The sequence below is a fragment of the Pelophylax lessonae genome (genome assembly GCF_965119305.1).
Source record: "Pelophylax lessonae genome assembly, chromosome: 8".
Lineage (NCBI taxonomy): Eukaryota > Metazoa > Chordata > Amphibia > Anura > Ranidae > Pelophylax > Pelophylax lessonae.
The window spans coordinates 45824315-45852229 of record NC_138775.1 but is presented as its reverse complement, the minus strand read 5'-3'; the positions used below and the strand labels follow the sequence as shown (position 1 = coordinate 45852229).

Here is a 27915-nt window from a genome sequence, read left to right as displayed (position 1 = left end):
TTACCCAATACTCAGCTTCTCTGTGCTGCTAGACCGCCCTCCACAGTATCTTGGCATGCTGTGGTGGTCTAAGGTTCTGATGCCATCCCAATGCAGAGTCCATATTATGTGATGGCACTGAGGGACAGTCCACTACAGGAGAATCGGGGAGTGCCATCTGCCAGGTAAGTGGAGGATCAGGTAAGTGTTTCTCCTCTCCTCTAGACTAAACAAGCACTCAACCCTTGCAGTGCAGGAGCAGCCCCAATGCATGGGATAATTTTAAGGCTTCCCATAGCTGGGCTTTAACCTCCCTTCACCCCCTGCTGCTCCATTTTCTTTTGGAGGAAAGAAAACAAGCCCTATTTGAGCTTCAAGTTTATGGCTTGAGCTTTCACAGGGCTAAGGACTTTTTGCCTGAAAGTGCTGGAGCCTGGTGATTCGGCACTAAGGCACCCAGTGCTACATAGCGAAAAGGGTGTGAGAAATTAGTCACATGCCGCTCTATACCTAGAACTATTGGGTATTTCTCATAAAATGGACCATTACAAAGACTTTTCTTCTTCTAGTTCTTCCCCATTTGCACCGCAACACTTCCTGATTTCTTTCCTATATTGGAATGCCCCACTGTTTACTATAATTGCCATGTCCCATCCCAGAAGGCAGTGTCTTACAAAAGGGTGCATGTGTGCCCAAGATCTGCACGTGCGCAGGCATGAAAGCGTTCTCTGTCAGGTATTTGAGTCCCAGCAGAGACCAGCAGCATGGGGGTGCATGCGGGGGGATCCCAGTGCGTATGTACATATGCTGCAGGTTATTGGAAGGTCCTAAATGCTGAAACCTAATGGCATCTGTGTGCATGTGCTGGAATCCACCATGGATGCATAGATATGCCACAGGTCTCTGTTAGGGGCCAAATGTCTGGTAGTGTCCTGTAGCACATCTGCGCATGTGCAGGATTTTGAAATATGAAAGCGCAGAAGGGGAGGGGAAAATATTACACGTTTGAAGTTCCTTCCTATGTCCATATGGCCAAATGGAACAATGAGGGTTCAGTGCTTTATGATACATGGCTGGCTATTTGAAGTGAATCTGAGTTCATAGTGTAGCACTACCCAAGCAATAACTGCCTGCTAGAATGGGTTCTCTGTTCCTCTGCCTCGACTCTTAGAACAACCTCAGCCCCTCGGACAAACTAGGTTAAGCAAATGAATGACGCCAGGCTGGTTAGTAGTAAAGAAACCCAACATATTGTCACAGGTTGAAGTAAATATCAGTATGTACATAGATGAGAAAGTAAAGAAGTAGGTCACTCTCAGTTCACTAGACAATATCTTCATTATCAGCATGGAATGGAGTTCTAGGCAACTAAATTAGAACAAACCCAGTAATCCACAAAATCTATAAAATAAAAAAGGGCATTAACCACTTAAGCCCCGGAAGATTTTACCCCCTTCCTGACCAGGGCCTATTTTGCGATTCGGCACTGCGTGACTTTAACGGACAATTGCGCGGTGGTGCGATGCTGTACCCAAATTAAATTGATGTCCTTTTTTGCCCACAAACAGAGCTTTCTTTTGGTGGTATTTGATCACCCGTGCGATTTTTTGATCATGCGCTATAAACAAAAAAAGAACGACAATTTTGCAAAAATAACAATATTTTTCAAATTTTTTATATGAAATTCCCCAAAAAAATGTAAAAATCAAAATTTTTTAACATTTTAGGCCAATTTGTTTTCTGCTACTTATGTTTGGTAAAAAAATCGCAAAAAGCGTATTTTGATTGGTTTGCGCAAAAGTTATTGCGTTTACTAACTAAGGCTAAGTTTTTTGTCATTTTTGTTGTTTTTTTTTTTTTTACTAGTAATGGCGGTGATCTGCGATTTTTTTTGTGGGACTGCGACATTGCGGCGGACAGATCGGACCCTTGACTGACATTTTTGACACTTTTGGGGGTACCAGTGACATTCCTACAGTAATCAGTGCTATACATATGCACTGTTACTGTAAAAATGACACTGGCAGGGAAGGGGTTAATCTTATTTGAGAAGGAGGGGTTAAGTGTGTCCCTAGGGGCGTGCTTCTTACTGTTATTAGATGTGGCTGTGTGTGTAACTGCAGAGAAATATGATCCTACATAGCAGGACCGTATGATCTCTGCACTTACACAGGGGAGAATGACAGGCGGCTGTGTTTACATTAGCAGCCTGCCTTTCTCCCGCTGTACATCGGGTCCGCGCTCACACGCGCGGGGGGGGGGTCCGTGAACAAGCGGGGGCGGGAGCGCGCCTCCAGCAGCGTGCGCTTGCCCCCTAGAGCCTCTGCGACGTAGTACTTCGTCGCTTTGCCTGTGAGGGGCTGACTGCCGACGTAAATAGTCGTGCGGCAGTCGGCAAGAGGTTAGAAAACAGTACAGACAATGATAATCAACACTGTGATAACTCCTCTGTAACAGTAGGCTATATCCACTTTAGAGTGCACTTTGTGTATGAATAACTACAGTGTAATATAAGCCTCCCTAGAGAGGTACCTCTTATTATGGACATGTTTCTGTGAGGGAGCTATTTCGGTTAGTAGTCCTTAGTGCTAGTTCTTCAGCCGGCTAGTGTTGGGGCCGAGTTTTACAGTGTGCACATAAGTACAGTCCCAGTAAAGTCTGCGTGCAGTTGGTAAGGCTGCTATTGAGATGGCCAGTCCCTAAGTACTCAGTCTCTACTAGCAACAATAGATCAATGGCAGCGATGCCCGCAGCCAGTGATATAGCAACAGTGGTCAGCTCACTTCTGGATCAGCCTGGAGCAACTCTGGCCCTCAGCACAAAGGTTAAAAGTGCTCCAGTTTCTGTGTGTGCCACAAGCTTGTTTTAGGTTGATATGTACACAAGGGTAGTGGTGTGTGCACCTCAGTCTCCTCTCAGCAAATGGGAAGTACCCTGGTATTCAGCCCAGGAAAATCTTTTTTGCCTCCTAATACCTGGCTGTTCTTGGGAATTGTAGTCTAATAGTCCATTAACTGTCATAGTACATTTTTTTCCCCAAACTACATCTTTCATGATTGAGTTCTGCCAACCTTCTGCTTTTCAGTGCACCCTGTTGGGTGGAGGTGAGGTAATATTAACCCATGCATCGGAATGGGATCACAGAGAGCACTGCAGCACAGTGTCCTGAATTGCTCTATGTCTTTAGCCAAGCACCTGGCTACAATAGTTTCCTTTGTGATTGATTGTTTAAAGTCAAACCAGCTTGGTTCTTGTCACACTTTCTCTCCCTCGCTCAGCTAATGTAACTCTGGTGCTGATGGAGAGGGGCAGGTTAGGGGCAAATAAGGATGTTGTGCAGGCACCGATGTCCTTCTTATCAACTGATGATTGATGATATCATTGGATGTTGGGATGCTGACAGCTGGAAGGTTGTAATGGTGCACAGTGAAAACCTGTGGCTTTGTGCAACTAAAAGGCAGGTAAGATTCACCTGCTGGCTTGCATACAAATTTTGGGCCATTTTAGGCATTTTGCCAAGGCATCCCTGCAGAAACCTGAAGGCATCCCAGAGTGTCTGGGCACCCCGGTTAAAAAAGGCTGAACTAGGTCACAAATTGTAGTGCACCTACATTATATGGCCAAAATGTTCTAGACAACTGACCTTCACTTCTAAATGAGCTTGCTGGACATTCCATTTCAAACCACAGGCATTACAAACATGGAATTGGTCTCCCTTTGCATCTAAAACATCCACCAACCTTTCTAGAAGGCTTTCCACAAGACTTTGAAGCGTGTCTGTGGGATTTTCTTGTTATTCATTCAAAAGAGCATTTGTGAGCTCAGGAACTGATGTTAAATTAGAAAACCTGGCTCACAGTTAGGGTTAATTCATCCCAATAGTGTTCATTAGGGTTGAGGTCAGGACTCTGTTTAGCTACAGTTTCTTAACACCAAGATCATCAGACCATGTCTTTATGGAGCTGGTTGTGTACAGTACACATGAGACAGGGAACTGCTCATGCTGAAACAAAAAAGAGCCTTGACCAAACTGTTGCCTCAAGGTTTGAAGCACAATATTGTCTAAAATGTCTTTGTATGCTGTTTTAACAGTACCCATCACTTGGAACACCTGAGCTCAATAATGTAGGCAGGGGTCAAACATTATATGGCATTATAGAGTAGTTTCATATTACAAAGAAATATGGGGAAGTGTAAATTGGTTATATTTAATCATTTTCTCTATATTTCTTTGAGAAACAGTTTCTGCTTTCCATTTAGCCTAGAGTTCCACACTTAAATGTTAGAATTCTTGGGCTTTGCTCAAATAAATCCGGCCTGATACCGTCTGTGTAAATCACTAAACAAAGAGCCGGTGGAGTCAGTGAATCAATGTAATAGCTAAGAATTCCACTCCTCTTATCTGACAAATGTAGCATTTCTATAATGGGATGGGATTTTAATGTTATTGTTTCTTTTTGTCTGGGAACTTTATTATCTGCCGTGGTTACAGCCTAAAAAATGAGCCTGTTTTACTGTAAATCCGTGAAAGCCTTCGATCTGTTCATATTTCAGCATTGCCATTTACAGTTTTAGTCAAACTAAAAAGTCATTTACGAGCTGTGCTCATATTTGTTAGGACGAGTTTGTATATAATGGCAGAAAATCCAGGGCTGTGTGGGGGCTTGTTAACCGTCAGTTAAATAGAGGCTGTGTTAGTGGAATGTTTCTCATTGCTAATAAGCTGTATTACTCTTACTAAGAAACCTTCTCATTGTCAGTAATATACAGCAACCTTTTTGTTAGGCAGTCAAACAAGCACTGCGTTCAAATCAATCTGAATGTCAAACAGACAAAATATTCTCTGACATCCTTGTGTACTTTCTCCATTAACTGACAATATGGGTAGTTGGAGAGTGCACAGAAGCAGAACAAATTGTTTGAAATGAAAAATCTCTCATTAACTTCAATGCTTTATTTTCTGTATATAGCACCAACATACTAAACCATATGGACTCACAATATAAATCTGGCCATACACTGGTAGAAAAGGGAAAAATCCTGGAAGTCGCAAAAGGCTGTCACCTCCGCAACATCTCAAAAATTCGCCCCTTCTTAACAACTGAAACCACCAAGCTACTCATTCACTCTCTTGTTATTTCTTGCCTCGACTACTGCAACTCCCTTCTCATAGGCCTACCACTTCATAGGCTATCCCCTCTTCAGTCCATCATGAATGCTGCTGACAGGCTTATCCACCTTACCAACCGCTCAGTGTCTGCCTCCCCTCTCTGCCAATCCCTACACTGGCTCCCGATTGCCCAGCGAATTAAATTTAAAATACTAACCATAACATACAAAGCCATTCACAACTCTGCCCGAGCTACATCACCAATCTTGACTCCAAATATCACCCAAACCATCCTCTCCGCTCCTCTCAAGACCTCCTACTCTCAAGCTCCCTTGTCTCCTCCTCTCATGCTCGTCTCCAGGATTTCTCCAGGGCCTCTCCCATCCTTTGGAATGCTCTGCCTCAACCTGTACGGCTATCTCCTACTCTAGCTGCTTTCAGGCGATCCCTGAAAACTCATCTCTTCAGGGAAGCCTATCACACCGCCAACTAATCTTCCATCAGCTCATTCCCCACTGTTACAACCTCTTGTACCACCTGCCCCACCCCATTAGATTGTAAGCTCTTCTGAGCAGGGCCCTCTTAATCCTCTTGTATTTTATTGTATTGTAACTGTATTGTCTCCCTCTAACATTGTAAAGTGCTGCGTAAACTGCTGGCGCTATAGAAATCCTGAATAATAATAACCTTGTAAGATATATGACAGCCTCAGCCCGGGCTCCAACCAGGCCATGCCCTAACGCATTTGACTCTGCCCACAGAGCTTAGTCATGGGTATAATGATCCCATGCATGGCCTGAGGTGTTGGGGGGAGGGGGGTGGCCTGGTTGAAGCCCAGGCTAAGGCTGTCATGCACTCTTTCTTACAGGGTTTTTCAGAGATGTGCAACTTCCAGGACTTTTCCCTTTTCCATGAGATGTCTAGAGCTAGGATGAGCTCTGTCCTTGTCTGCACTCCAAGGTATTGCTATATAAGAGGATCTGGTGGAGCCTTGAGCGGCACCTACAAATGTAGTTAGCATACACCAGTAGAATTTAGTTCAATCCGTAGATCGTTCATTAGAGCATTTTTTCCTGACATTTTTGGATCAACCAAACTAATTTGAAAACTTAATTGAAATTTAATCCAAACCTGCTATTTGAATGGAACTGCAAATGTATTAAATAGGATTCTTTTGTGCCTAAGGCAACCCATAGATTAGTCAGGATTTTTTTTTTCATTCAACCAATTAAGTGAAAAAAAAACGGACTCAATTCCCCCATCCACACACTGTATGTGGATGGAGGAATTCTTCCCACTGAGCTATTGTATTCTGACAGCAGGGAGACTTTCCTTCCCTCAAAATTAGGGATAGACCGATTATTGGCAAGGCACTGTACCAGTGAGCCAGCCAGCCACCCACAGGCCCTGTGCCAGCCAGCCAGCCACAGGCTCTGCCCCACCCGTGCCACCCATAGCCCCTGTGCCAGCCACCCACCTACCACAGAGTGCCAGCCAGCCACCCACCACAGGGTGCCAGCCAGCCAGCCATGCACCACAGGGTGCCAGCCAGCCATCCACCACAGGGTGCCAGCAAGCCAGCCACCCACCACAGGGTACCAGACAGCCAGCCACCCACCACAGGGTGCCAGCCAGCCAGCCACCCACCACAGGGTGCCAGCCAGCCAGTATTCCAAGGGAATGGGGGGGGAGGGATACTGGACCTTAGGAAGCCCACTCAAACCTCAATGGGGTATGGGGGTGTGATGTATGTATATACATATATATGAGAAATATATTACCTCAAACCCAGCGGCATATAGCCTGTGTGCCAAGCAACTCAGAAATTGCAAGAAAAACAAAAGTGGAAGAAAAGCAGTTGCAAAGTATGGCTACAACGAGGGTGAGGTAAATTAAATCACATGGAGCTTTATTGAATGAAAAATTATTAAATAAAAGTTAAAACAACAGCATCAACATTGCACAGAGTGTAATGAGAGAATAACCAATCAACATGAAGATGAAGCACTGTAAAAGGTCCTGTCTGATGAAAAATGGCGCCACTACGCTATAGACTCCACCCACCACCCCAATGGCACATTGAAAAATCCAACATTCACTTGAAAATCAAAATCAAAAAATATTCATAGTAAAAATAAAGTTAATTGTAGTACTCTTGGAGTGTGGATATGATATGTATGGATAAAGCCACCTCCAGTAGAAACATCCAGTTGGGGATATTTGAGCAAATTTTTTTATGTAAAAGTTTTGGTTGGTGGTTATCAAAAGTCTCCGTATATGACCGTAAGGTGCAGGGTCCTCACACCCATATGGTATACAAGGGCAATTGATGGCTCTACCACAAACTTCCTCTGGTAAATGGACATGTATTGGATGGCTGCACTTTCCAGATAAATCTTTAAACATAGAACACAGCAGTAGACATCATGTGAAGCGGCACGGACATATGACTAAAACGGACAGACATGCAGGCGAAGCAGGCAAACATACAGATGGCTTTAAACAGTGATTTGCATACACAATCTGATATTCAACCAGTATATGTGTCTGAGCAGTCAGGGCGCTCTGCAGCTAAATGTCCTCTGGTCTGTAGATATTGCAGTCCGGGGTATGGAATTATGCTCACTGAGACACACTTGGTATGTCTCCGACACCACCACAGGGTGCCAGCAAGCCAGCCATTAAGTATTAAACAAAAATGAACATGTTCAGTATCAGATTTGTGTCAAAAAATTTTCTTTATTTTTTTTTTTTACTTTAAATGTACAAAATATCAGCCCATATCGGCCGATACTGATACCTTGTGGCCAAAATATCAGTATCCGTATCAGCCCTGAAAAAAACATATCGGTCTACCCCTACTCAAAATACACTGATCAGCGTTGCAGGCCAATATTGATATAGATTGTTGTGTGTGCCCCCATTATTTGTTCTGTTTAGTATTCTCACCAACAGTGAAAGTAAAACAGAATCCCACATTTTGGGCATTGACACCAGAACAGGAACAGAAGGGAAATCTTCTACAAGGGACACTAGTTTTGGTGACAATTTGTGATTCCCTCGCTTTGGATGGATTTCTTCTCACTTCCTGCTTTGGCCATGGGACAGGAAGTGACAGGAAATTTCCCCAATGCGAACCAGATGGCAAAAGAAAAAAAAAAACTGACAGGGGTTATAACTATCCCTTATTCTATCCAAAATTGAAATAAATAAATTCCCTCAGTTCTACCTTAAAGTAGTATTCTGGGATATACCTAACTAATCTCCCACCCCATCCTAACACCTATACTAACCAGTAGAAGAAAGATCTGTATACTTATTTATTTTCAGGCCAGTCACAGCATTCAGGCCCCCTGTGTCAGCTAGTGGAGTCTTTGGGGAAGAGGAGGGATAGCCAACAATGGAAGGCCCATAGTAAGCCTATAAGTGGCATTCCAGACATTGTTGGAGTGCTCTCTACCCTTCCCTGTAGCCAGCCATTGGCTGACATGGGAGATCACATGACCAGACCAAAAGGGCCTAAAAATAGGTCAGGAATACAGATCTGTCTTCCACAAGTTAGTTAGTATAGGTGTTAGAAGGAGGGAGGGAGCAATTTTAACATTATTACATTACATATATCCTGTAATTCCACTTTAAATAAACTTTACAATAAGGACTGAAAATACATACTACTTGAATATTCACCATATTTGCTTCAGACAAGTTACACTTTTGCCATTTAACCAATATTAGACTTATATAAGCATGCCCAATGTGCCTTGTGCTACATTTAGTGGTGGCAATCTAGTCTACACTGCAACCCAGGGAGTGCTTAAAGCAGGAATATTCCTTTGCACAGTGTCTCCCAGGAATTCAAGCAATTAGATTTTGAATACATTTCTATATTCCTGTACTGCAAAGACTACAGATCCTCACATCTACTTGTATTAAATCAGTCTCATTTCTCTTGTAGCTTTGACATCTTGTAATCACTTTTTTGGCAATTTAATTCCTGACTGCCTTTTTTCTGCCTCTTTCAGCCTGTCAATCAGGGATCTCACTATCAAACAGAGATGAATCCTCTGGCTCAATCCAACCCTCGGTAAGGAAAGCTTGCATTTCTTTAAAAATAGTAGACCTTTAACTTTGAAATAGGCACACTGCTGGAAAGTATGAAGGGGGGCAATGGACCTGCTTTTTTTCCAGTAGTAAAAAATGTTTTTATGTATGTGGGTGTTTTGATGGGATGGGGGGGGGGGGGGGGGGGGTAAGGCGATCCTTACTTTGCATTCATTATGTCTGCTACTACCTGTAGCACCGCGTCAGGGTTACTGGTATCCTGAGTGGGAGTAACAGCTTTTTCCTTGATGATGGTAAATCTTTAGAGCCTTTTGAAAACTACAAGAGGGAATTCCCCTTAGGACTCCTTTGTCCCCAGGTAAATGCCTTATATTCTCCTGCAGAAGGAATGCAGGACCATTATATGTATTCGCAGTTCTAAACACTTAAAAACTTTTTTTTAGTTTTGGATAGAGTGGAGAGAGATTAGAACACCTATTAGGTTTCTGTTGTGGTCTGTTCCCCCCAGTTAGGGAGATTCACCCTCTCTATTTGTCCTGTTTACCATTATCATTAAAAATTAAAGTAAAAGAAAATCCCAAATGTTGTGTTGTCTCCAGAATAGTATTAGAAGGTAAATCTTCCAAAGGGGGAGACTAGTTCTGGTGACCTGGGAGGCCCCAAGGGATTATCCTAATTTGCAGGGATTTCCACTCACTTCCTGTTTTGGTTGTGAAACAGGAAGTGGAGGTAAACCTCCCCAGTGGGGCACAAATGGGAAAAAAAAACTGACAGGGGTTATACCTCTCCCTTACTTAAAGTTTTGCCTATATTTCTTCTATAATTTCATTTGGTAGGACAAAAGGAGGTGGAATACCAAATGCTCCTCCGGGGCTTCTACAGATACTCGGCTATCATTTGTGTCCAGGAACACCATACAGCATAAACTTGAGCACAGCAGCCACAAAATGGGAGGATCCTTATTTCAGCTGTTTGACTCTAGCAGGACATTTCAGACTCATGTGGCCTCAACTGCCAAGGTTTAAACTCTTGTTTCTCACCATGGGCATATGGTCTGTTTACAAGTGACCTAGCCACACCCAAAGCGAGTGTGAAGTATGAATGGGTCCTGCGAGGCTGTGTAATGTCCCAATTGTAACTATGATGTGATCACTAAACAAAACTTCGGACCCATTCTGGAGACCCTTGGTGCGCTATTGACATGCTTCTCACTTTAAATAAAAACTTCAGTTTTCAGCCAGTGGTTGCTGTAGCACCCATTTACATATACAGCCAGTTTTAGGAACATGTGTGTTGGAAATATTGTACTTGATACAATCCACAACAAAGCCTCTCTCTGAGAAGGAAGGGCTTCCTAAGGAACCTATTAAAACAGTGCCTCCCTTTTTTGCCAAGCCTGGTCATACCCACTGATGACAAGCTTACCATAGGTAGGCCAGCTGACAAACAACCTTAACTCTCTGTACCTACTTCTGTCACAGAACTCTGGAACCTTTTATTAATTGTAAAGATACATTTTTTAGAATTAAAATAACAAACGTGTTATACTTACCTGCTCTTTGCAATGCTATAGAAGGGGGCAAAGGTATTGGTGCCTCAGGCCAAAAAGGGGGTGGGACTTTTACGGGCAAGAAAATTGTACACAGTTTTATATAAAAAAAATCAATATATAAAAAAATCAATATATTAATAAATATAAAAAATAATATATTAATAAATATAAAAATCAATCTATAACCCAAACACTTTTGTACTGAATATATGAATGTTATTTCTATCCATAATTTGGAAAGAACAATATATGCTTCTACATTTTGAATAAATCCTATTGATTTTTTTTTATATAAAACTGTGTACAATTTACTTGCCCGTAAAAGTCCCACCCCTTTTTTGGCCTGAGGCACCAATACCTTCCCCCCCTTCTATAGCATTGCAAAGAGCAGGTAAGTATAACACGTTTGTTATTTTAAATCTAAAAAATGTATCTTTACAATTAATAAAAGTTATTCAAAATGTAGAAGCATATATTGTTCTTTCCAAATCATGGATAGAAATAACATTCATATATTCAGTACAAAAGTGTTTGGGTTATAGATTGATTTTTATATTTATTAATATATTATTTTTTACATTTATTAATATATTGATTTTTTTATATATTGATATTGATTTTTTTTTTATATAAAACTTGCCCGTAAAAGTCCCACCCCTTTTTGGCCCGAGGCACCAATACCTTTCCCCCCTTCTAAGACACACAGGGACAGAGGCAAAAAATACTATCTTGCTCTATTAGAGATAAAACATCCCCCCTTTGCAATACTATTACACAGGTCAGTTCCCTACCTCCTCTTCTGGTGTCACCTACCAGTGCTGTCTGCTCCTTCTCTTCTCGGAGTGCCCTCATAGTAAGGGATTCAAAAGCAAGAGGAGCCAGAAGCTCTTGGGAGGGGGGCCCAGAAGAGGAGGATCGGGGCTGCTCTGTGCAAGAAAAATGCATAGAGCAGGTAAGTATGACATGCTTGTTATTTTAGAAAAAAACATAAACCTTTAATGCCATTTCATCCAGTATCAGTCTGGACCAGTTCTGAGATTTCTCTCATACATGTAAAAATACCCAAAGATTATACTGTATATATATATATATATATATATATATATATATATATATATATATATATATATATATTATTTAAGCTGAGACCCTGGAGAATAAAATGGTTGTTGTTGCAATTCATGTCACATGATATTTGTGCAGCAGTTTATTAAACACAAATTTTCAGGAAAAAATACACTTTATTGTTTTAGTTAACATAAACACAGTATAATACCCAGTTTGTTTGGTAAAACATAAAAGATGATGTTACGCCAAGAAAATGGATACCTAACATGGGACACTTTAAAGTTGGGTATGCCCGTGGAACGGAGCCAAACTATGGTACCTACAAATCTCCATAGGTGGCACTGTAAAAGCCTCTAGAGGTTACCAGTTTAGAGTTACACAGATGGTCTGGTACTAGAATTGTTGCTCCTGCTCTGACGCTTGCGGTGATACCTCATGGTTGTGATGCGATTACGGTTTACATATGAGTGTGGGATCCAAAGAACTGTCCCAGGTGAGCACATCACTGGATTCATAGACAGGTATGTGTCCTTTTGTTAACCACTTTACCAATAGAGCATTTTGCTGTCTTACGTCTGGGCCACTTTTTGCGATTCGGCACTGTGCGAATTTAACTGACAATTGCGCGGTCGTGCGACGCCGTACCCAAACAAAATTTACGTCCTTTTTTTTCCCACAAACAGAGCTTTCCTTTGGTGGTGTTTGATCACCTGTGCGATTTTTACTTTTTGCGCTATAAACAAAAAAAGAGCGTTTATTTTGAAAAAATAACAATATTTTTAACATTTTTTCATATGACATTCCCCCCAAAAAAGATGTAAAAACCAATTTTTTTTTTACTTTTTGGCCAATTTGTTTTCTGCTACCTATGTTTGGTAAAGAAAATCGTAATAAGCGTATTTTGATTGGTTTGCGCAAAAGTTATTACGTTTACTAACTAAGGGAAAGATTTCTGTCATTTTTGGTGTTTTTTTTTTTTTAACGAGTAATGGCGGCGATCTGCGATTTTTTTGTGGGACTGCGACATTGCGGCCGACAGATCGGACCCTTGACTGACATTTTTGACACTTTTGGGGGTACCAGTGACATTACTACAGTAATCAGTGCTATATATATGCACTGTTACTGTAAAAATGACACTGGCAGGGAAGGGGTTAATTTTATTGGAGAGGGAGGGGTTAATGTATGCCTGGTGCTTACTAACATGTGTGGGGGGAGGTGACTGAGTGAGCCAGGGACAGATCGGATGTTCAGCTATGCTGAACACTCCGATCTGTCACTCCCTGTCACTTAGGAGATCCGCCCGCTCTGTTTACACAGGCGGGCGGATCTCCAAACTGGATTCCCCGACGATCGGGGCAGAGCAGCGGCAATCGCCACTGGCCTGACTCCCGCTGTGAATGAAAACAGCGGGAGCGCGCCTCCGGCGGCGCGCTAGCGCCGCCTACAGGGGGAGGAGTCTAGCGACGTAGGTCTACGTCGCTAGACGATAACGAGCCACTGTGCCGCAGTAGTAGCACAGTGGCTAGTGGTAAAGAGGTTAAAAGTCAGCAGCTACAGTATTTGTAGCTTCTGACTTAATTTTTTCCAAACAGACTGAAGAACCTAAATAAAAAATGTAAAGCAACTCATCTCTTGCCCATGCTGCTTTAATGAAGAGAAACCGTACCCAAATCCATCTACTTTACAACTGTGGCCTGTAGTGATGTAGGGAGCAGTGGGAGGAACCTTTGAGCGCAACTGGTAAACAGGAAAACTGATGCTCCTGGAAGTGTTGGATTTTGAAACATCTGCAGGCAAAGGTTTCTTTTGACAAAGACAGTACGAAAGATGGGCATTTACTAGATTCTTTCCTTTATTAATACCCTTTAATAATTCTACATCTAAAAGCTAAATGAACTGTGTTGTCAGCTCAAATAGTTAGGAGTTCATTGGATTTTTGACAGATCAACAGGTATTTTTTGTACTTGCAGCATTTTTATGGGGGGCAACCATGGGGGAATATGCATGTATTACAGAAATGTGCTAAATATGTTTTTTTTTTTTTTTTTTTTATACTTTAAAAATGACTTGAGGAGTTACTTGGCAAACTTACGCTAGTAATAATAAGGTCAAAGTTGAGTCATCCAAAGTAACCAAGTATCACTAGAGACAATAGGGGCCTATTGTTCCTTACATGGTGGCCTTCTACTATATTTTTCCAAAATCACATATGACTTAAGCTCTCGTTATTAGCTTTGACTGTTTACTATAGAATAAGTGGCAACTTTAAGCTAGTCAAGGTCAAGGTTGAGTAATCCCAAGTATGCCAGAATGACCCTCTGCTGTATCTATCCAACATCACATATTGCTTGAGTTTATTCTATTAGCAAGCGTCTAATTTAAAGGCCATAAAATTAAAGAACATTTTTTGTGTTCTTTTAGCTTGTGCTCTTTTATCAGGAAATAAAACTATTTTGGCATAAAACTTCTTAAAGCATTACACTAGACTTGGAAGGGCCTCCTTCTGTAATATAATTGGGCTTTACAGAGCTGATGACCAAATTATAACTCAAAATCCCTGCACGATGACCCACTGCCTTAGCTTAGTTCATAAATTATTCCCTTGCTACCCGTTCTGCAGAATGCCTGGCTCTGGCTGTGACCCTGATTTATAATAGATTAAAGGAAATCAATTTATTTTTTGTGTTGAATATTTAGTTTACCTACAATGTTAAATGTCATATTTTGTTCAAAAGGATGCTTCAAGAACACGTACATCCTGTCCTGCTTAATCATTAGGTGTGCTGCCTGGGGGAGGATGTTGGAATTTGAAATATATTTACCGTAATTAAAAGCATTTACAGGCAGCAACAAATACAAACTAGTTTTTAATAAAAGATGGTAGTTATTGGAGTTAATTTATATGGCTAAACTATATTTTATACAGTAAATATGTAATATATCTCTAAAAACTCTTCTAGGCCACATCCATACTTTGATTGTACAGCATGCAGTATTTACCTTTGCCATACTTGTCAGCTGCCCTTGTTTTCTGTGGAAATCCCAGGTTTTGATCATTTTTAACCCTGAAAATATTTATTCAAATTTTCTTTCAAAATTGACCACCATCTATGTGATATAGGGCTTGTATAAATAGGCTTTTGTTCACTTCAGAGTTTTGCAGTCCCCTACAAGTCTATAGGAATGCAAAACACACTTGAAGAAAGTCAAATGCAGGTCAGAAGGTGGTCAGTGAATTCTAAATGATCTCAGAAGCATCTCAAACTAATGTCAAACTGATGCCTTGACAGAAGCTCAAAACCCATCAATACAGGACCTAAATCTGTCAGTTAACAAGGTTCCACATCAAGCTCCCTTTGCAGGAATGGATTCATTCCCAGAATGAATTCACAGTGTGCAGTCCTAAGCTTGAATCATCAGGTGGAAAAATCAAGTTCAAAAACTCTTCTCAATCAAGTTTGAACACACTCTGTATTCAGGGCAAAATCTACTTTTGTAGTCAAACCAGATCTGCCAGTCATTTTCTGTCTTCTCTATTGTTAATTGAGGTACTGAGAAAGCTGAAAAGAATAAAACCTTCTAAAAATACAGTACTTTCTGCATGTCTTCTTCTTAGTGCCTGTCCCATTAGCCTCCAGTAGGCTCTCACAGCTCCTGCTCTGATTGTACTGGCCTCCTGCTCTGATAGTACTGGCCTCCTCCTCTGCACTCTGCACTGGGTCTGTACAGAAAATCAGAGCAGAGGCTGCGAGACCCCACTGGTGGCTAGATATAAATGATAAAAAGTAGTGGGATAAATAAGTAAATTAGGAGGTAAAATAATTATCTTCCCAAAGAAAACAATAGTCCTGGTTCCCTTCTAAGCCAGTACTATAAACAAAGCCTATCATATCATATGACTAAATGGCCAGATTTTCAGTTACATGGCCAATACAGGACTCTAGACTTTAAAGTAGCATCTCTTTTCCAGAAAGGGTATTTCAGTCCTCTTATCCTGTCTAGTGCTTTATATGAATGTATCAATCCTGACAAAACTGTTAATATAGCTCTTTAATCCCCCTTCCCTTCTCTAGATAACCTCCAGTGCCTCTACTTACCTTCAAGAGGAGCTCCAGGCTCCCCCCCCCCCAAAGATTATAAGTCAGCAGCTACAAATACTGCACCTGCTAACTTTTAGTATAAGGACACTTACCTGTCCAGGGATCCATCAATGTCCTCTCCTGAGCCGATTCTTTAATTGGGTGCAGGTGCTAGCATCAGGGAAAGGAAGGCAAGGGGAACAGGCAATGAAGCTTTAATTAAAGTTTATTTGAAGTTCATAAAAAGTTCATGTTTACTAAAATACATACCTTATGCAGCTTTTAGGGCAATAAAAAAAAAAAAAAAGGAATATTTGTTACAGTTAAAATGAAGGAATATTGTACAGACTGCAAAGACATCTTTTAGCAATCTCTTATAGGCTCATTTTGAAAATAACACTCTGCATTTAGTTTTATAGCCCAAAAATCCACATTTAATTATAAACTTTCAACAAAAAAAAAAAAAAAAATATTTCAGTGATTCCATAGACAGTTTTTAAACACTTTTCATATACAGCATTTTGAACAACAGTCCGCTTTGAATGGAAAAAAAAAATCAACATTACGATGTATTTATTTCAGAAGTCTGCCCTAGTTCCGACCGGATTCGATTTTTTTTCGGGCTGACTCTGGTTTCAGCTCTAGCCAGAGTGTTCCTTTCTCTGGGAAAGTTGCAGAAGTTGCATTCTGTGATTCAACTGTTGTTAGCCCACAAGTGGTGTCCCTTCGGGCATGTATGCAAGAGTTGGGGCCTGATGGTGTCCACATTTGAGGCGGTTCCGTCTGCACAGTTCTACAAGTGACTCCTTCAAAATGAGATTGTCCCAAGTAGCTGGATAATGTGATTTGCCTGAGTCGGGGGACAAAGAGTTCTCTGGTCTGGGGGCTGCGCTCCCCAACCTTGCTACAGGGCAAGTCCTTTCTCCCCTTGTACTGGACAGTGGTCACGACAGATGCCAGCCTGTCTGGGTGGAGAGGGGTCCTGGGACTAAACTCAACCTAGGGCTGTAAGACGCTGGAAGAGTACAGATTGCCTGTTGATGTCTTGAAACTTTGAGTGATCAGGCTTTGCCTGGATCATTTGGCGGAGCTGCTCCAGGGGCTCCCAGTGCGGCTTCAGTCAAACAATGCCACGGCCCTGGCTTTTTGAATCACCAGGGTGGCACAAGGAGTGTATTTGCAGCCCTGGAGGTGTCCGGCATTCTCCAGTGGGCAGATTGTTCTTGCCCTCTCCGCTGTGAACTTTTCCGGAGTGGAAAATTAGCAGGCCGATTACCTCAGTCGTCAGGTTTTGGACCAGGGGAAATTGTCCCTTCATCCGGACATGTTTCATCAGATATGTCTAGGGTGAGGCACCCCTGAGGTGGCTCTGTTGGCGTCCCGGCTCCATGGGAAGGTGTCGGGGTTCAAGGCCAAGTCGTGAGATCCTCTGGCAGACACCACGGATGCTCTAGTGGCTCCATGGAGCCTGTACCAACTAATTTACACTTCCTTCGCTCCAGCTTCTTCTGCGACTTCTACGCAGGATCGAGGATGAATGGATTCTGGTCATTCTGGTCTCTCTGGACTGGCCTTTCTGGTCTAGGTACACCGACCTGGTGTAACTGGTTGCCAATGTCCCCTGGAGGCTTCCTCTCAGGAACGATCTGTTGTCTAGGGTCGATCTTCCATCTTGTTTTACAGTTGCTGGCTTTGACAGCCTGGCTGTTGAGAGCCAGGTGCAAAAAAACAGGGGCTTGTCTGGCTCGGTGATTCCAACCATGTTGAAGGTGATGAAATCTACATATCGAAAGCTTTATCATCGTATGTGGAAGGCGTACATTTCCTGGTGTGCGGTTCGCAGAGTTCATCCTTGTTCCTTTTCGTGGCTCAGATTCTGGCCTTTCTTCAACGGGGTTGAATCAGAAACTGGCGTTGAGCACCATGAAACGCAAAGTGTCTGCCTCTGCAGTCTTTTTTCAAAGACCTTTGGCTTCCCATTCATTGGGGCGTACATACCTTCACGAGGTCGATTATTTTACTCTGCCTGTAAGTTCTCCACTGTCACCATGGAATTTCAACCTGATTCTGTTGGTCCTTCAAAATCTCCCCTTTGAAAACATATGGGAGATCCCTTTCCTTACACTCTCACAAAATGTTGATTTTTTGGTGGCTATCACCTCTGCTCGCAGGGTGTCGGAGTTGGCGGCTTTGTCTTGTCCTTCTCTCTATCTGGTGGTTCACTGGGTTAAGTTGGTCCTGTGACCACGGGCGTCGTTCCTCCCAAGGATTGTCTCTGATTTCCATTTGAATGAGGACATTGTGCTGCTGTCCTTGTGTCCCAGGCCGGCTCATCCTAGGGTATTTGCCTTTTATACTCTGGATGATGTTCAAGCTATTTGCCAGCTACTGAGTCCCTTCGGGGGTCAGACTCACTCTTTGTGATTACAGATGGGCCACGGAAGGGGATTCCTGCTTTCTCTGATACCTTTTCCAGATGGATCAGACAGACGGTGACCCAGGCTTATTCGCTTTCAGGTGGGGTTCCCCTTTCCCTGTGATAGCACATTCTATTTAGGCACTTAGTGCTTCATGGGCCTTCTGTTATCAGGCGTCAGTGTTACAGGTGTGCATGGTTTGAAGTTTAACAACATGGATGTTTTGACATTTGGCATCCTTTGTATTTCAGGTTGGGCTCCTGTTGTTCTAGTTGAGCTACTATTACCTGGATTGGCTTGTGTTTAGCCTTGGGTTTGGTATTCCCACCCCTCACGTTTGGCACAGTTTTGGGACATCCCTATGGTGAAAAATATGGAGCTGTGTCTGTCAATGAATGGAAGAGAAAATAGGATTTTTGTACTGATCGTCAAATTCTTTTCTCTAAGTTCATTGACAGACACAGCACCCACCCTTTTAAGGAGCTTTATGCATCTGTTACTGCTTGTTACAAAACTGAGTATCTCTAAGCAGAGACAGGGTATGCCAGCTAAGGAAGGCCCACAGGTCGTAGCCAAGCTTTTGTGCTGTCTGCCTAGTCCTACTCCTGTATAGGAAATCCTATTTTTCTCCATCAGCCCCATCTTGACCCCCCTCTTAGATTGTAAGCTCTAACAAGCAGGGCACTCTGATTCATCCTGTATTAAATTGTTTTGTAACTTATGTCCACATGTTGTAACACGCTACGCAAACTGTTTACATTATATAAATCCTATATAATAATAATTTTGCTCTATGATAATATATTTTCCAGCAGAGAAAGTGAGCTCATGTTGCATGGTGTTTAAGCCTTGGACAGGGAGTTGAGGAACCAGATCATGATTACTGTCTACAACCCAACATAACCTTTTTTATCCTCCGCTGCTGTAATGATCATTACATGTTGTCAGTTATTGAATATGTTATTTAATCATCATTTCGAAACAGTTGTGTTTATTCCCTTGTCTTCTATGATCCTGGCATAACAGGAGTAATAGACCGTAAAACTCTTATTTCAGACCTTGCTCTCAGCCGCCTAATGATCTCAATTATCCATATTTGTGCCTCACAGGGGTCAGGTTATTTTGCACTTTAACCCTACTAATCTCCAGGTTTTTCACTGCAAACAATGTCTCGTAGAATATAATTTGCTCTTAAAATAATTAAAATACATCACGCTGATGGACAAAGAGTTGAGATGTGGTCATCGTGACAGGACTCATTTTGACTTGTTACAAATTTAGCCTTAGGACAAAAGTGATCGGCATAAAATAGCCATGGGCTTTAGTTGCTTAACTTGGTTTTATCATGAATATTTCTTACCCTAAAGTGGAACTCCATCCTCTCCTTTTCTCATCATTCTGCTTCTTTTGCTTATAGATAAGCTGTGTTGCTCTTTATGATTCTCCCCCTCCTCTCTCCACTTTGCGTGTCCACATTTTCATTGAACGGCATTGCAGAAGTCAAACTTCCTGTCTGCAGAAGCCCAGTCTCCCCAGGACCCAATAATTGTCTTAGACTGTCTTTGACACCCCCCTTGGCTTCAGGGGATATCCCCCACAGCAGCTGTGTATTATGTGGTAAGCACAACTTACATAGAGCCAGTTTTATCTAGGTGAGAAAGAGTTACTGCAGAACCCCCTCTGTACAGTGAAATATAGGAACAAGAGCTAAGAGTGTACTGTAAGTTGTTATGTTGCCCTCTGTGTGTCATAGGGGTGTTGCTTATTTCTCATAAAGTACAATTTATTTGCTGTGTTCCTTTCTGTATTGGATGATAATGTGTGCGGTATTATCCACTTATACAGTATCTCACAAAAGTGAGTATACCCCTCACATTTTTATAAATATTTTATTATATCTTTTCATGTGACAACACTGAAGAAATGACACTTTGCTACAATGTAAAGTAGTGAGTGTTCAGCTTGTATAACAGTGTCAATTTGCTGTCCCCTCAAAATAACTCAACACACAGCCATTATTGTCTAAACCAATGGCAACAAAAGTGAGTACACCCCTAAGTGGTAATGTCCAAATTGTGCCCAAAGTGTCAATATTTTGTGTGGCCACCATTATTTTCCAGCCCTGCCTTAACCCTCTTGGGTATGGAGTTCACCAGAGCTTCACAGGTTACTACTGGAGACCTCGTCCACCCCTCCATGGCGACATCACGGAGTTGGTGGATGTTAGAGACCTTGCTCTCCTCCATCTTCCATTTGAGGATGCTCAATAGGGTTTAGGTCTGGAGACATGCTTCGCCAGTCCATCACCTTTACCCTCAGCTTCTTTAGCAGGGCAGTGGTTTTCTTGGAGGTGTGTTTGGGGTCGTTATCATGTTGGAATACTGCCCTGCAGCCCAGTCTGCTTCAATATGTCACAACATGTTGCCATTCATGGTTCCCTCAATGAACTGAAACTCCCCAGTGTCGGCAGTATCATGCAGCCCCAGACCATGACACTCCCACCGCCATGCTTAACTGTAGGCAACACACACTTGTCTTTGTACTCCTCACCTGGGTGCCGCCACACACGCTTGACATCATCTGAACGGAATACGTTTATCTTGGTCTCATCAGACCACAGGACATGGTTCCAATAATCCATGTCCTTAGTCTGCTTGTCTTCAGTAAACTGTTTGCGGGCTTTCTTGTGCATCATCTTTAGAAGAGACTTCCTTCTGGGACAACAGCCAAGCAGACCAATTTGATGCAGAGTGCGGCGTATGGTCTGGGCACTGACAGGCTGACCCCCCACCCCTTCAAACTCTGCAGCAATGCACTCATATGTCTATTTCCCAAAGACAGCCTCTAGATATGATGCTGAGCACTCAACGTCTTTGGTCGACCATGGCGAGGCCTGTTCTGAGTGGAACCTGTCCAGTTAAACCACTGTATGTTCTTGGCCACCGTGCTGTATTCCCACTTTAATAAAACGATTGCACACTCACATTTATAAGGGTCTCCACTGCCACTGACACGAGTATAAACAGCATTATCATATGCGGGCTGGCTCCAACTTCTCAGCTGCTGCAAGCAGACCCGACTCAATGTGATAACAATCTCTCCAGCTCACACCCATCGTACATTTCATCATTAGACATCCTCACAGGGCAGACAAGTGTACAATCATTTTGATAAAGTGGGAATACTTTTTAAAGGACATCACATTACCAGCCATTCCGTCAGCTCTGATAAAAAAAGCACAACAACGTCTGTATTTCTTGAGAAGTCTCAAGAAATCTCATTTATCCCCGGGGATTTTAATGAGCTTCTACCGCTGCATCATTGAGAGCATCCTGACCAACTCCATCACTGTATGGTACGGAGGCTCCACTGTGTGTGAACGTAAAGCACTGCAAAGGGTGGTAAAAACCGCTCAACGCATCACTGGCACCCAATTACCTTCACCACAGCAGATGTTTGCGCAGAGCTCACAACATCATCAAGGATTCTTCGCATCCCAGTTATAAACTGTTTGACCTCCTTCCGTCAGGAAGGAGATACAGAAACTTGCTCACTAGAACCAGCAGGTTCAGGGACAGTTTTTTTCCATCCACCATCATACTATTGAACTCAACATTACACCGCTAATCATTACAAAACAAACACAAACAAATGACTGCATGTAACCTCTGTACTATACATGTACATACTACATAGTATATCTTTTCACTCCTCAGTACATCTGCACTATTTATATCTGTATGTATCTTTATCATTACTGTACATTTTGCCCAATATTTCACATTTATTTGTGTATATAATGCATGTGTATGTATGTATATATATATATATATATATAGTGTATATATATTTTTTGATTATGCTAGATGGTTATCTGCACTGTAAATATGCTAGATATTTATCTGCACTTTTGCACGATTGCTACATTTTGCAATTCTTGTAGATGCCAAACTGCATCTCGTTGCTGTGTACCTGTACTATGCAATGACAATAAAGTTCTATCTATCTATCTATCTATCTATCTAGTGAGGGAGTTTATTATAAGAGGTGGTGGATCACTTTTATTTGACGTGGTATTAACATAGAAAGACAAGAGGAACACACCATTTATTCATATATTTTTCTTGTTCAAAATATTTTATTAGTTTAAGAGCATATAACAAATAGATAAGGATATGGAAGTCATTTCCCAAATACATGAAAATTGCATAGCACAGGGTCAAACAGGAACAAAACATATCAATCAAGTTTGAAGTATAGAACTATATTGCAAAGGTGGAATTCAATCGGGGTAAAGGAAAGAGGAAGCAAGGTCATGATCTCCTCCAGGACACCCCAAAAGGGATTAAACTGTGGCCCAGAGGGAGACCATACAGTAAGAAAATCAACATACAAACTAATATAACGTGAGAATTATAGGGCATCAAGAAGAACTATGTTCTGTTTGGAGCAATAAGATAATAAGAAAAATGTAGGCATGGGGTGTCCTCTAAAGACACCATGAGATAGGACCCGAGTATTTGAAAGATAGATGACTGTCGCTAAAAATAATTGTATTTGAAGAAAACCTTATAATAAGGGTGTAGGAAAGAGAAAAGAGAAGTAGAAAGGAGGAGGGGTGAGCAGAATAAGAATAGAGAAAAGAGGCTGCAGAGTCAAGAAAAGGAAAGAAAGAAATGTTGAAAGTAGGTCTCAAGAAAAGGGCAGCAATCCACATGACGCATGAGCCAGTGTGGATAAGGGCATTACCAAAAAAGTAGCACAGATTCATCAAAAACTGGAGGAAGAATTTTAGAAATCCACGGTCTCCAGATGGAGTCAAATTTGCTCAAGGTTGCGTTATACAAAGCTATCATTTTAGCATGTAACGTGGCACAATTCATACGTTGTTTGGTTTCAAGGAAATTAAAAGAAGGGGATTTCCATGCTTTGGCTATCGTCTGCTTTGCAGCTGTGAGGAGTTGGATAAAAAGTCTAAATTGTTTGCGCGAAAGACAATCCGGTTTAGCATTCAAAAGAGCCGTTACCGGGTCAGGTAGAAATTGGGTGTCAAACTATGTGGATGCAAGATCAAACATCTTACCCCTAAATGAGGTGACAATCGGACAATGCCACCAAGTATGTAGGTGTGTGCCTAAGTCTGTACAGCCACGAAAGCAGAGTCCCGAATGGTCAGGAGAAAACTTGGCAATCCTGGCAGGAACCAGATACCAGCACATGAGAACCTTATAGGAGGCTTCAACCACAACAGTGTTGGTGGAGGAGGATTTGGTATTAGTCCAGATGTCCAACCATATTGTGTCATTTAAGGTGTAAATTCACTCCAAATTAATTTGTGGGAGAAGGTTTAAAGCTTGTCTCTGTGCTGTTTGGCGTATTGTAAGCAGGATACTTTGTGGAATTTGCGTAGTAATGGCTTTCTTCTGGCGACTCGACCTATGCAGCCCATCTTTCTTCAAGTGCCTCCTTATTGTGCATCTTGAAACAGCCACACCACATGTTTTCAGAGAGTCCTGTATTTCTGGGTTTTTCTTTGCATCCCGAACAATTTTCCTGGCAGTTGTGGCTGAAATTTTAGTTGGTCTTCCTGACCGTGGTTTGGTTTCACCAGAACCCCTCATTTTCCACTTCTTGGTTGGAGGTTGAACACTGCTGATTGCCTTTCTCAATTCTCCTTAGATATCTTTGTATATCCCTTTCCTGTTCTGTCTGTCAGGAGTCCAGAAACTCATTGACCTTTTTATACACACACACTAATTACAAGCAAACAGATCACAGGTGAGGATGGTTACCTTTAATAGCCATTCAAACCCCTTTGTGTCAACTTGTGTGCATGTTATCAGGCCAAAATCACCAGGGTGTGTAAACTTTTGATCAGGGTCATTTGTGTAGATTCTGTTGTCATTATGATATAAAAAGAGTAAACACAGTTGATTGATAATAAATGGCTTCAGCCAAACACTAACCATGAGTGAAAGAAAAGTTTTTGTGTTACCATTCATATTCTCTGAAAAACGGCCAAGAAATCATAAATTCTGCCAGGGTGTGTAAACTTATGAGCACAACTGTATGTTGGGGGACCAATATAAGGTTTGGTAAGTAATTGCAGGTACAATTTTGAAAATAAGCCTCTGGCGTGAGGCTCTGTATAGCATTTATGTTCGAGGGGCGATAACTGATTCAAAGGAAAATCTCTAGACGTGTGTGTAGAATAAACATTTTTGATTTGCAAATAACGGAATATTTCACAGTTGGGCAAGTGAAAAGTTTCACATAGATCCAGGAATGGTAATAGGCCTGAGGGAGAGGCCGTGTTATACAAACTAGTTAGACCGGTGGTGGTTCAATTGTGGAAAGATCTTGGGGAAACCCAGGCAGGATAGAATAATGGAAAGACGGAAAGAAGGGGGTTGTGTGCAGACTGAAGTCCATATGTGGTTTTCACATTATCCCAGATTGAAAGGGTGTGTTTAGCCAGTACCGAGATCGGGAGAACTCTAAACAAATAAAAGAGTTTGGGAAGAATTTACATTTTACTAGCGCTAATCTTTCCAATCCAAGAAAGTGGGAGAGAGGCCCAGAACTTCAAAAGGTCAGTTATTTTCTTCAATAAAGAGGTGTAATTGGCTGAAAATAAGGTAGAAATGTTAGCTTTGAGTTTAATGCTAAGATAGGAAAGGTGGTGTGGGGACCAGGAAAAGGGTAAAGCTGATTGAGCAAGACTGAGCTCACTGTCAGATAATGAGATGATCAAAGCTGTAGATTTGTGAAAATTTACCTGTAGGCCTGAAATGAGGGCAAACTCTTTAAGAGTGTTAATAAGATTGAGTGCAGAAATGTGTGGGGAGGAGAGAAATACAAGCACATCGTCAGCAAATAAACATAATTTGTGGTGGTGACCCCCCAGCTCAATACCTTTGATGGAGGTATTCAATCTAATATGTTGGGCCAACGGTTCAATGAGTAGGGAGAGAAGTAGAGGTGATAAAGGACAACCTTGACGTGTTCCCCATTGTACAAGAAAAGTATCCGATTTAAAGCCTGCATATTTAATGTAGGCTCTAGGTTTATTGTATAAGGCAGCCACCCAGGTCAAGAGATGGGGAAGAAAGCCCCACTTAAAGCCCCACTTACTTATTTATTTATTTTTATTTTTTTTCACATTCACTTGATACACTTTTTGGACACTTTATTTATATTGATATTTGTATTTTTCTTTCAATTAATTTTTCAATGGACTATGAACACTAATGATTGATGAATGCACTTGTGGGTAATTCTTGGAAACAGTGTAGCACTTTTTTGTTACATTTGTTATATGTTTGTTGAGTTAGTTTGACATATTTATATGTGGGCTTTTATGGAAACACTAGAACACTTTTTTTTTATCACATTTTGATATAAGTGAAGTTCACTGTAATATAATTTTTGACACAATATCAATTCAATATTTTTTGATTTCACACAGTAGGATCTGTGACTTTAGCACTTTAAGGATTGTAAAAAGCATTTGTTTGAGAATACTTGTATACAGTGCTGTCATATTGTACAAGAAAGGGCTATGGGCCTCATTTATAACAGAGAGTGGACATCACTATACTCTCTCCTGCTTTTTACCATTCATTCATAAAATGCGGGCCTATGTATGGAGCCTGTGGTGTTTCATGGATTTATCTTTGCTCCATTAAGCATGAATGGAGCCAAATCACGTAACTTTGATTTTTAACTGTTTTTTTTCCCCATTAACTTTTCTTGCATGTTTTTATGAGTTCAGTGAACATTTGTAAATTACATTGCTGTGCTTTATAAATGTGTGGTAGTTTTTTTTTTCAATCAAAAAGGTTTTTATTTTGTTAAACACAATACAATGCATAAAATCAGACAATCAATTGGATGGAATCTCAAACCAGTAGAGGTTAGCAGTGGTAGTTTCAATCAGGTAACATACAAGTGAGTCAATAGTAGAATATTCATATAAACCAAATCATGCAGGAAAGTAAAACCCCGCCAGATACTAAGGTGAAAGGGTGAATGGGACAACAGGGTGAGACTTTCGTGAAATCTGGCAACATTCCCCACAACATATAACCCAAACAGTTGAAGACATGGAAGAAATGGGAGAAGACCTGCCACTACCTATCCCCCCCCCCTATGGGGATTTGGGGAATGCTAAATACTTGGCCTAGCCGAGGTCTCCGAGCACCAAAAAGGTTGCGAAACATCCAGAGACACCCTCCTGGGTCCAGCTGAGGGGGATTCCCAGACTGAAACCCGAGAACCCCACCATTCCTCAGAAATAGTCGACATGACCCTCCGGATCCATCTCTAGAGTGAAAACCAGAATTTGCATATGGGAGGGGGTAACAGTGGCAGGCCAACCCAACTATATAGCTGATGGTCATCGGTTGATACGTCACAACATACAGACAAAACAAGAAAGAGTAAAAGAAGAAGAGGGGTGGGAATAGACATAGCGTAGGAGAGGGGATAGTTAAAGGAGGTAGTCACCGAGGTAGTTCAAAAGTAAGCAGGGGAAGAAAAAATCTATTTCATGGTAGTCTTTTTTTATGAATGGACCCCTATATGTTCTAATTCAAAATGGAGGATCTATGTAACTTATGTATGATAATTATATACTGTGTACAATATTTTTATACAGGGTGTAAATACTAGATCCAAAATTATGCACTATATTACAGGTAGCTACATATCTGATATCACAATTCCTTTATTTTCACAGAGAAAACTTTGGTTACTTTCTTTGTGATTGATAAAGCTAATATTCTACCATTGTTACAGTTCTACTTTTTATCCCCCAACCTGTGGCAAACGTTCAGATAGCCTAATGAGCGTGCTCTGTTATACTCTGCAGAGCTGTGATTACAGGTGAACCAAGAGACGCTGAAAAACTCGACATTCTATCATTTCTTTACACAATTTATTGGCTTAGTCAATCGACTGGTTCACGCATAAATCAAAGTGAGCTAATGGGTTTAATATGTGTTGTTAAATTAAGCAGGAAAGTCTTTCTTGCCTTCTTTATTTAATTTATCAGTAGAAGTAGAAACTTGCAAGAAATTAACATAACGCTGAGCTTGCCAATTACTATGAGGGTCTAACATATTGCATGTAAAAACCACCAACCAGTCAACATCATGTTTGTTTTCACTATGACCTTTGCATGTATTGTGTGTTTGTTGGATAGACTGCAAGGGTGAAAATACCTAAAATGTATACATGAACATTATATATTTGGATACACCCATATTCTGGGATGTCATCACACTAATACTCTCATACTGGCATACTTTGTAAAATGTTTTATAATTAAAAAGATATGTCCTATAATATAGGCTTAGCGGTGTAAATGAAGTGTGTAAATACACAACCTGTATTCCCAAACTTCACTGTTTGAGTTCAAAATTCTGAAAGCAACCCTGTTGCTAAAAAAAAAAAAAAAAAAAGACTGTTAATACCTGTTCTTCGGGGCCGATTCCTCAGATCTTTGCTGTCTTTCAGAGCTAAAGCCACCGGTACAACTTTGGCATCAGACACTTCCAGGAATGTTGGATGCCCGCTTCCCCTGCTACAACTTTGGTTCATTCCACTGGCCCCTGGGTTACTATTGTATGCTTTGGTTACGTG

General features: G+C 41.4%; 1 protein-coding gene across 1 annotated transcript in view; it reads left to right on the top strand.

Moving 5' to 3' along the window:
* CFAP20DC (CFAP20 domain containing) overlaps positions 1 to 27915 on the top strand; it is a 476046-nt gene that overhangs the window by 397554 nt on the left and 50577 nt on the right. The window contains exon 16 of the mRNA XM_082266497.1: positions 9112 to 9173. Within this exon, the coding sequence (XP_082122623.1) occupies positions 9112 to 9173 (62 nt within the window). The remainder of the gene's footprint in view (positions 1 to 9111; positions 9174 to 27915) is intronic.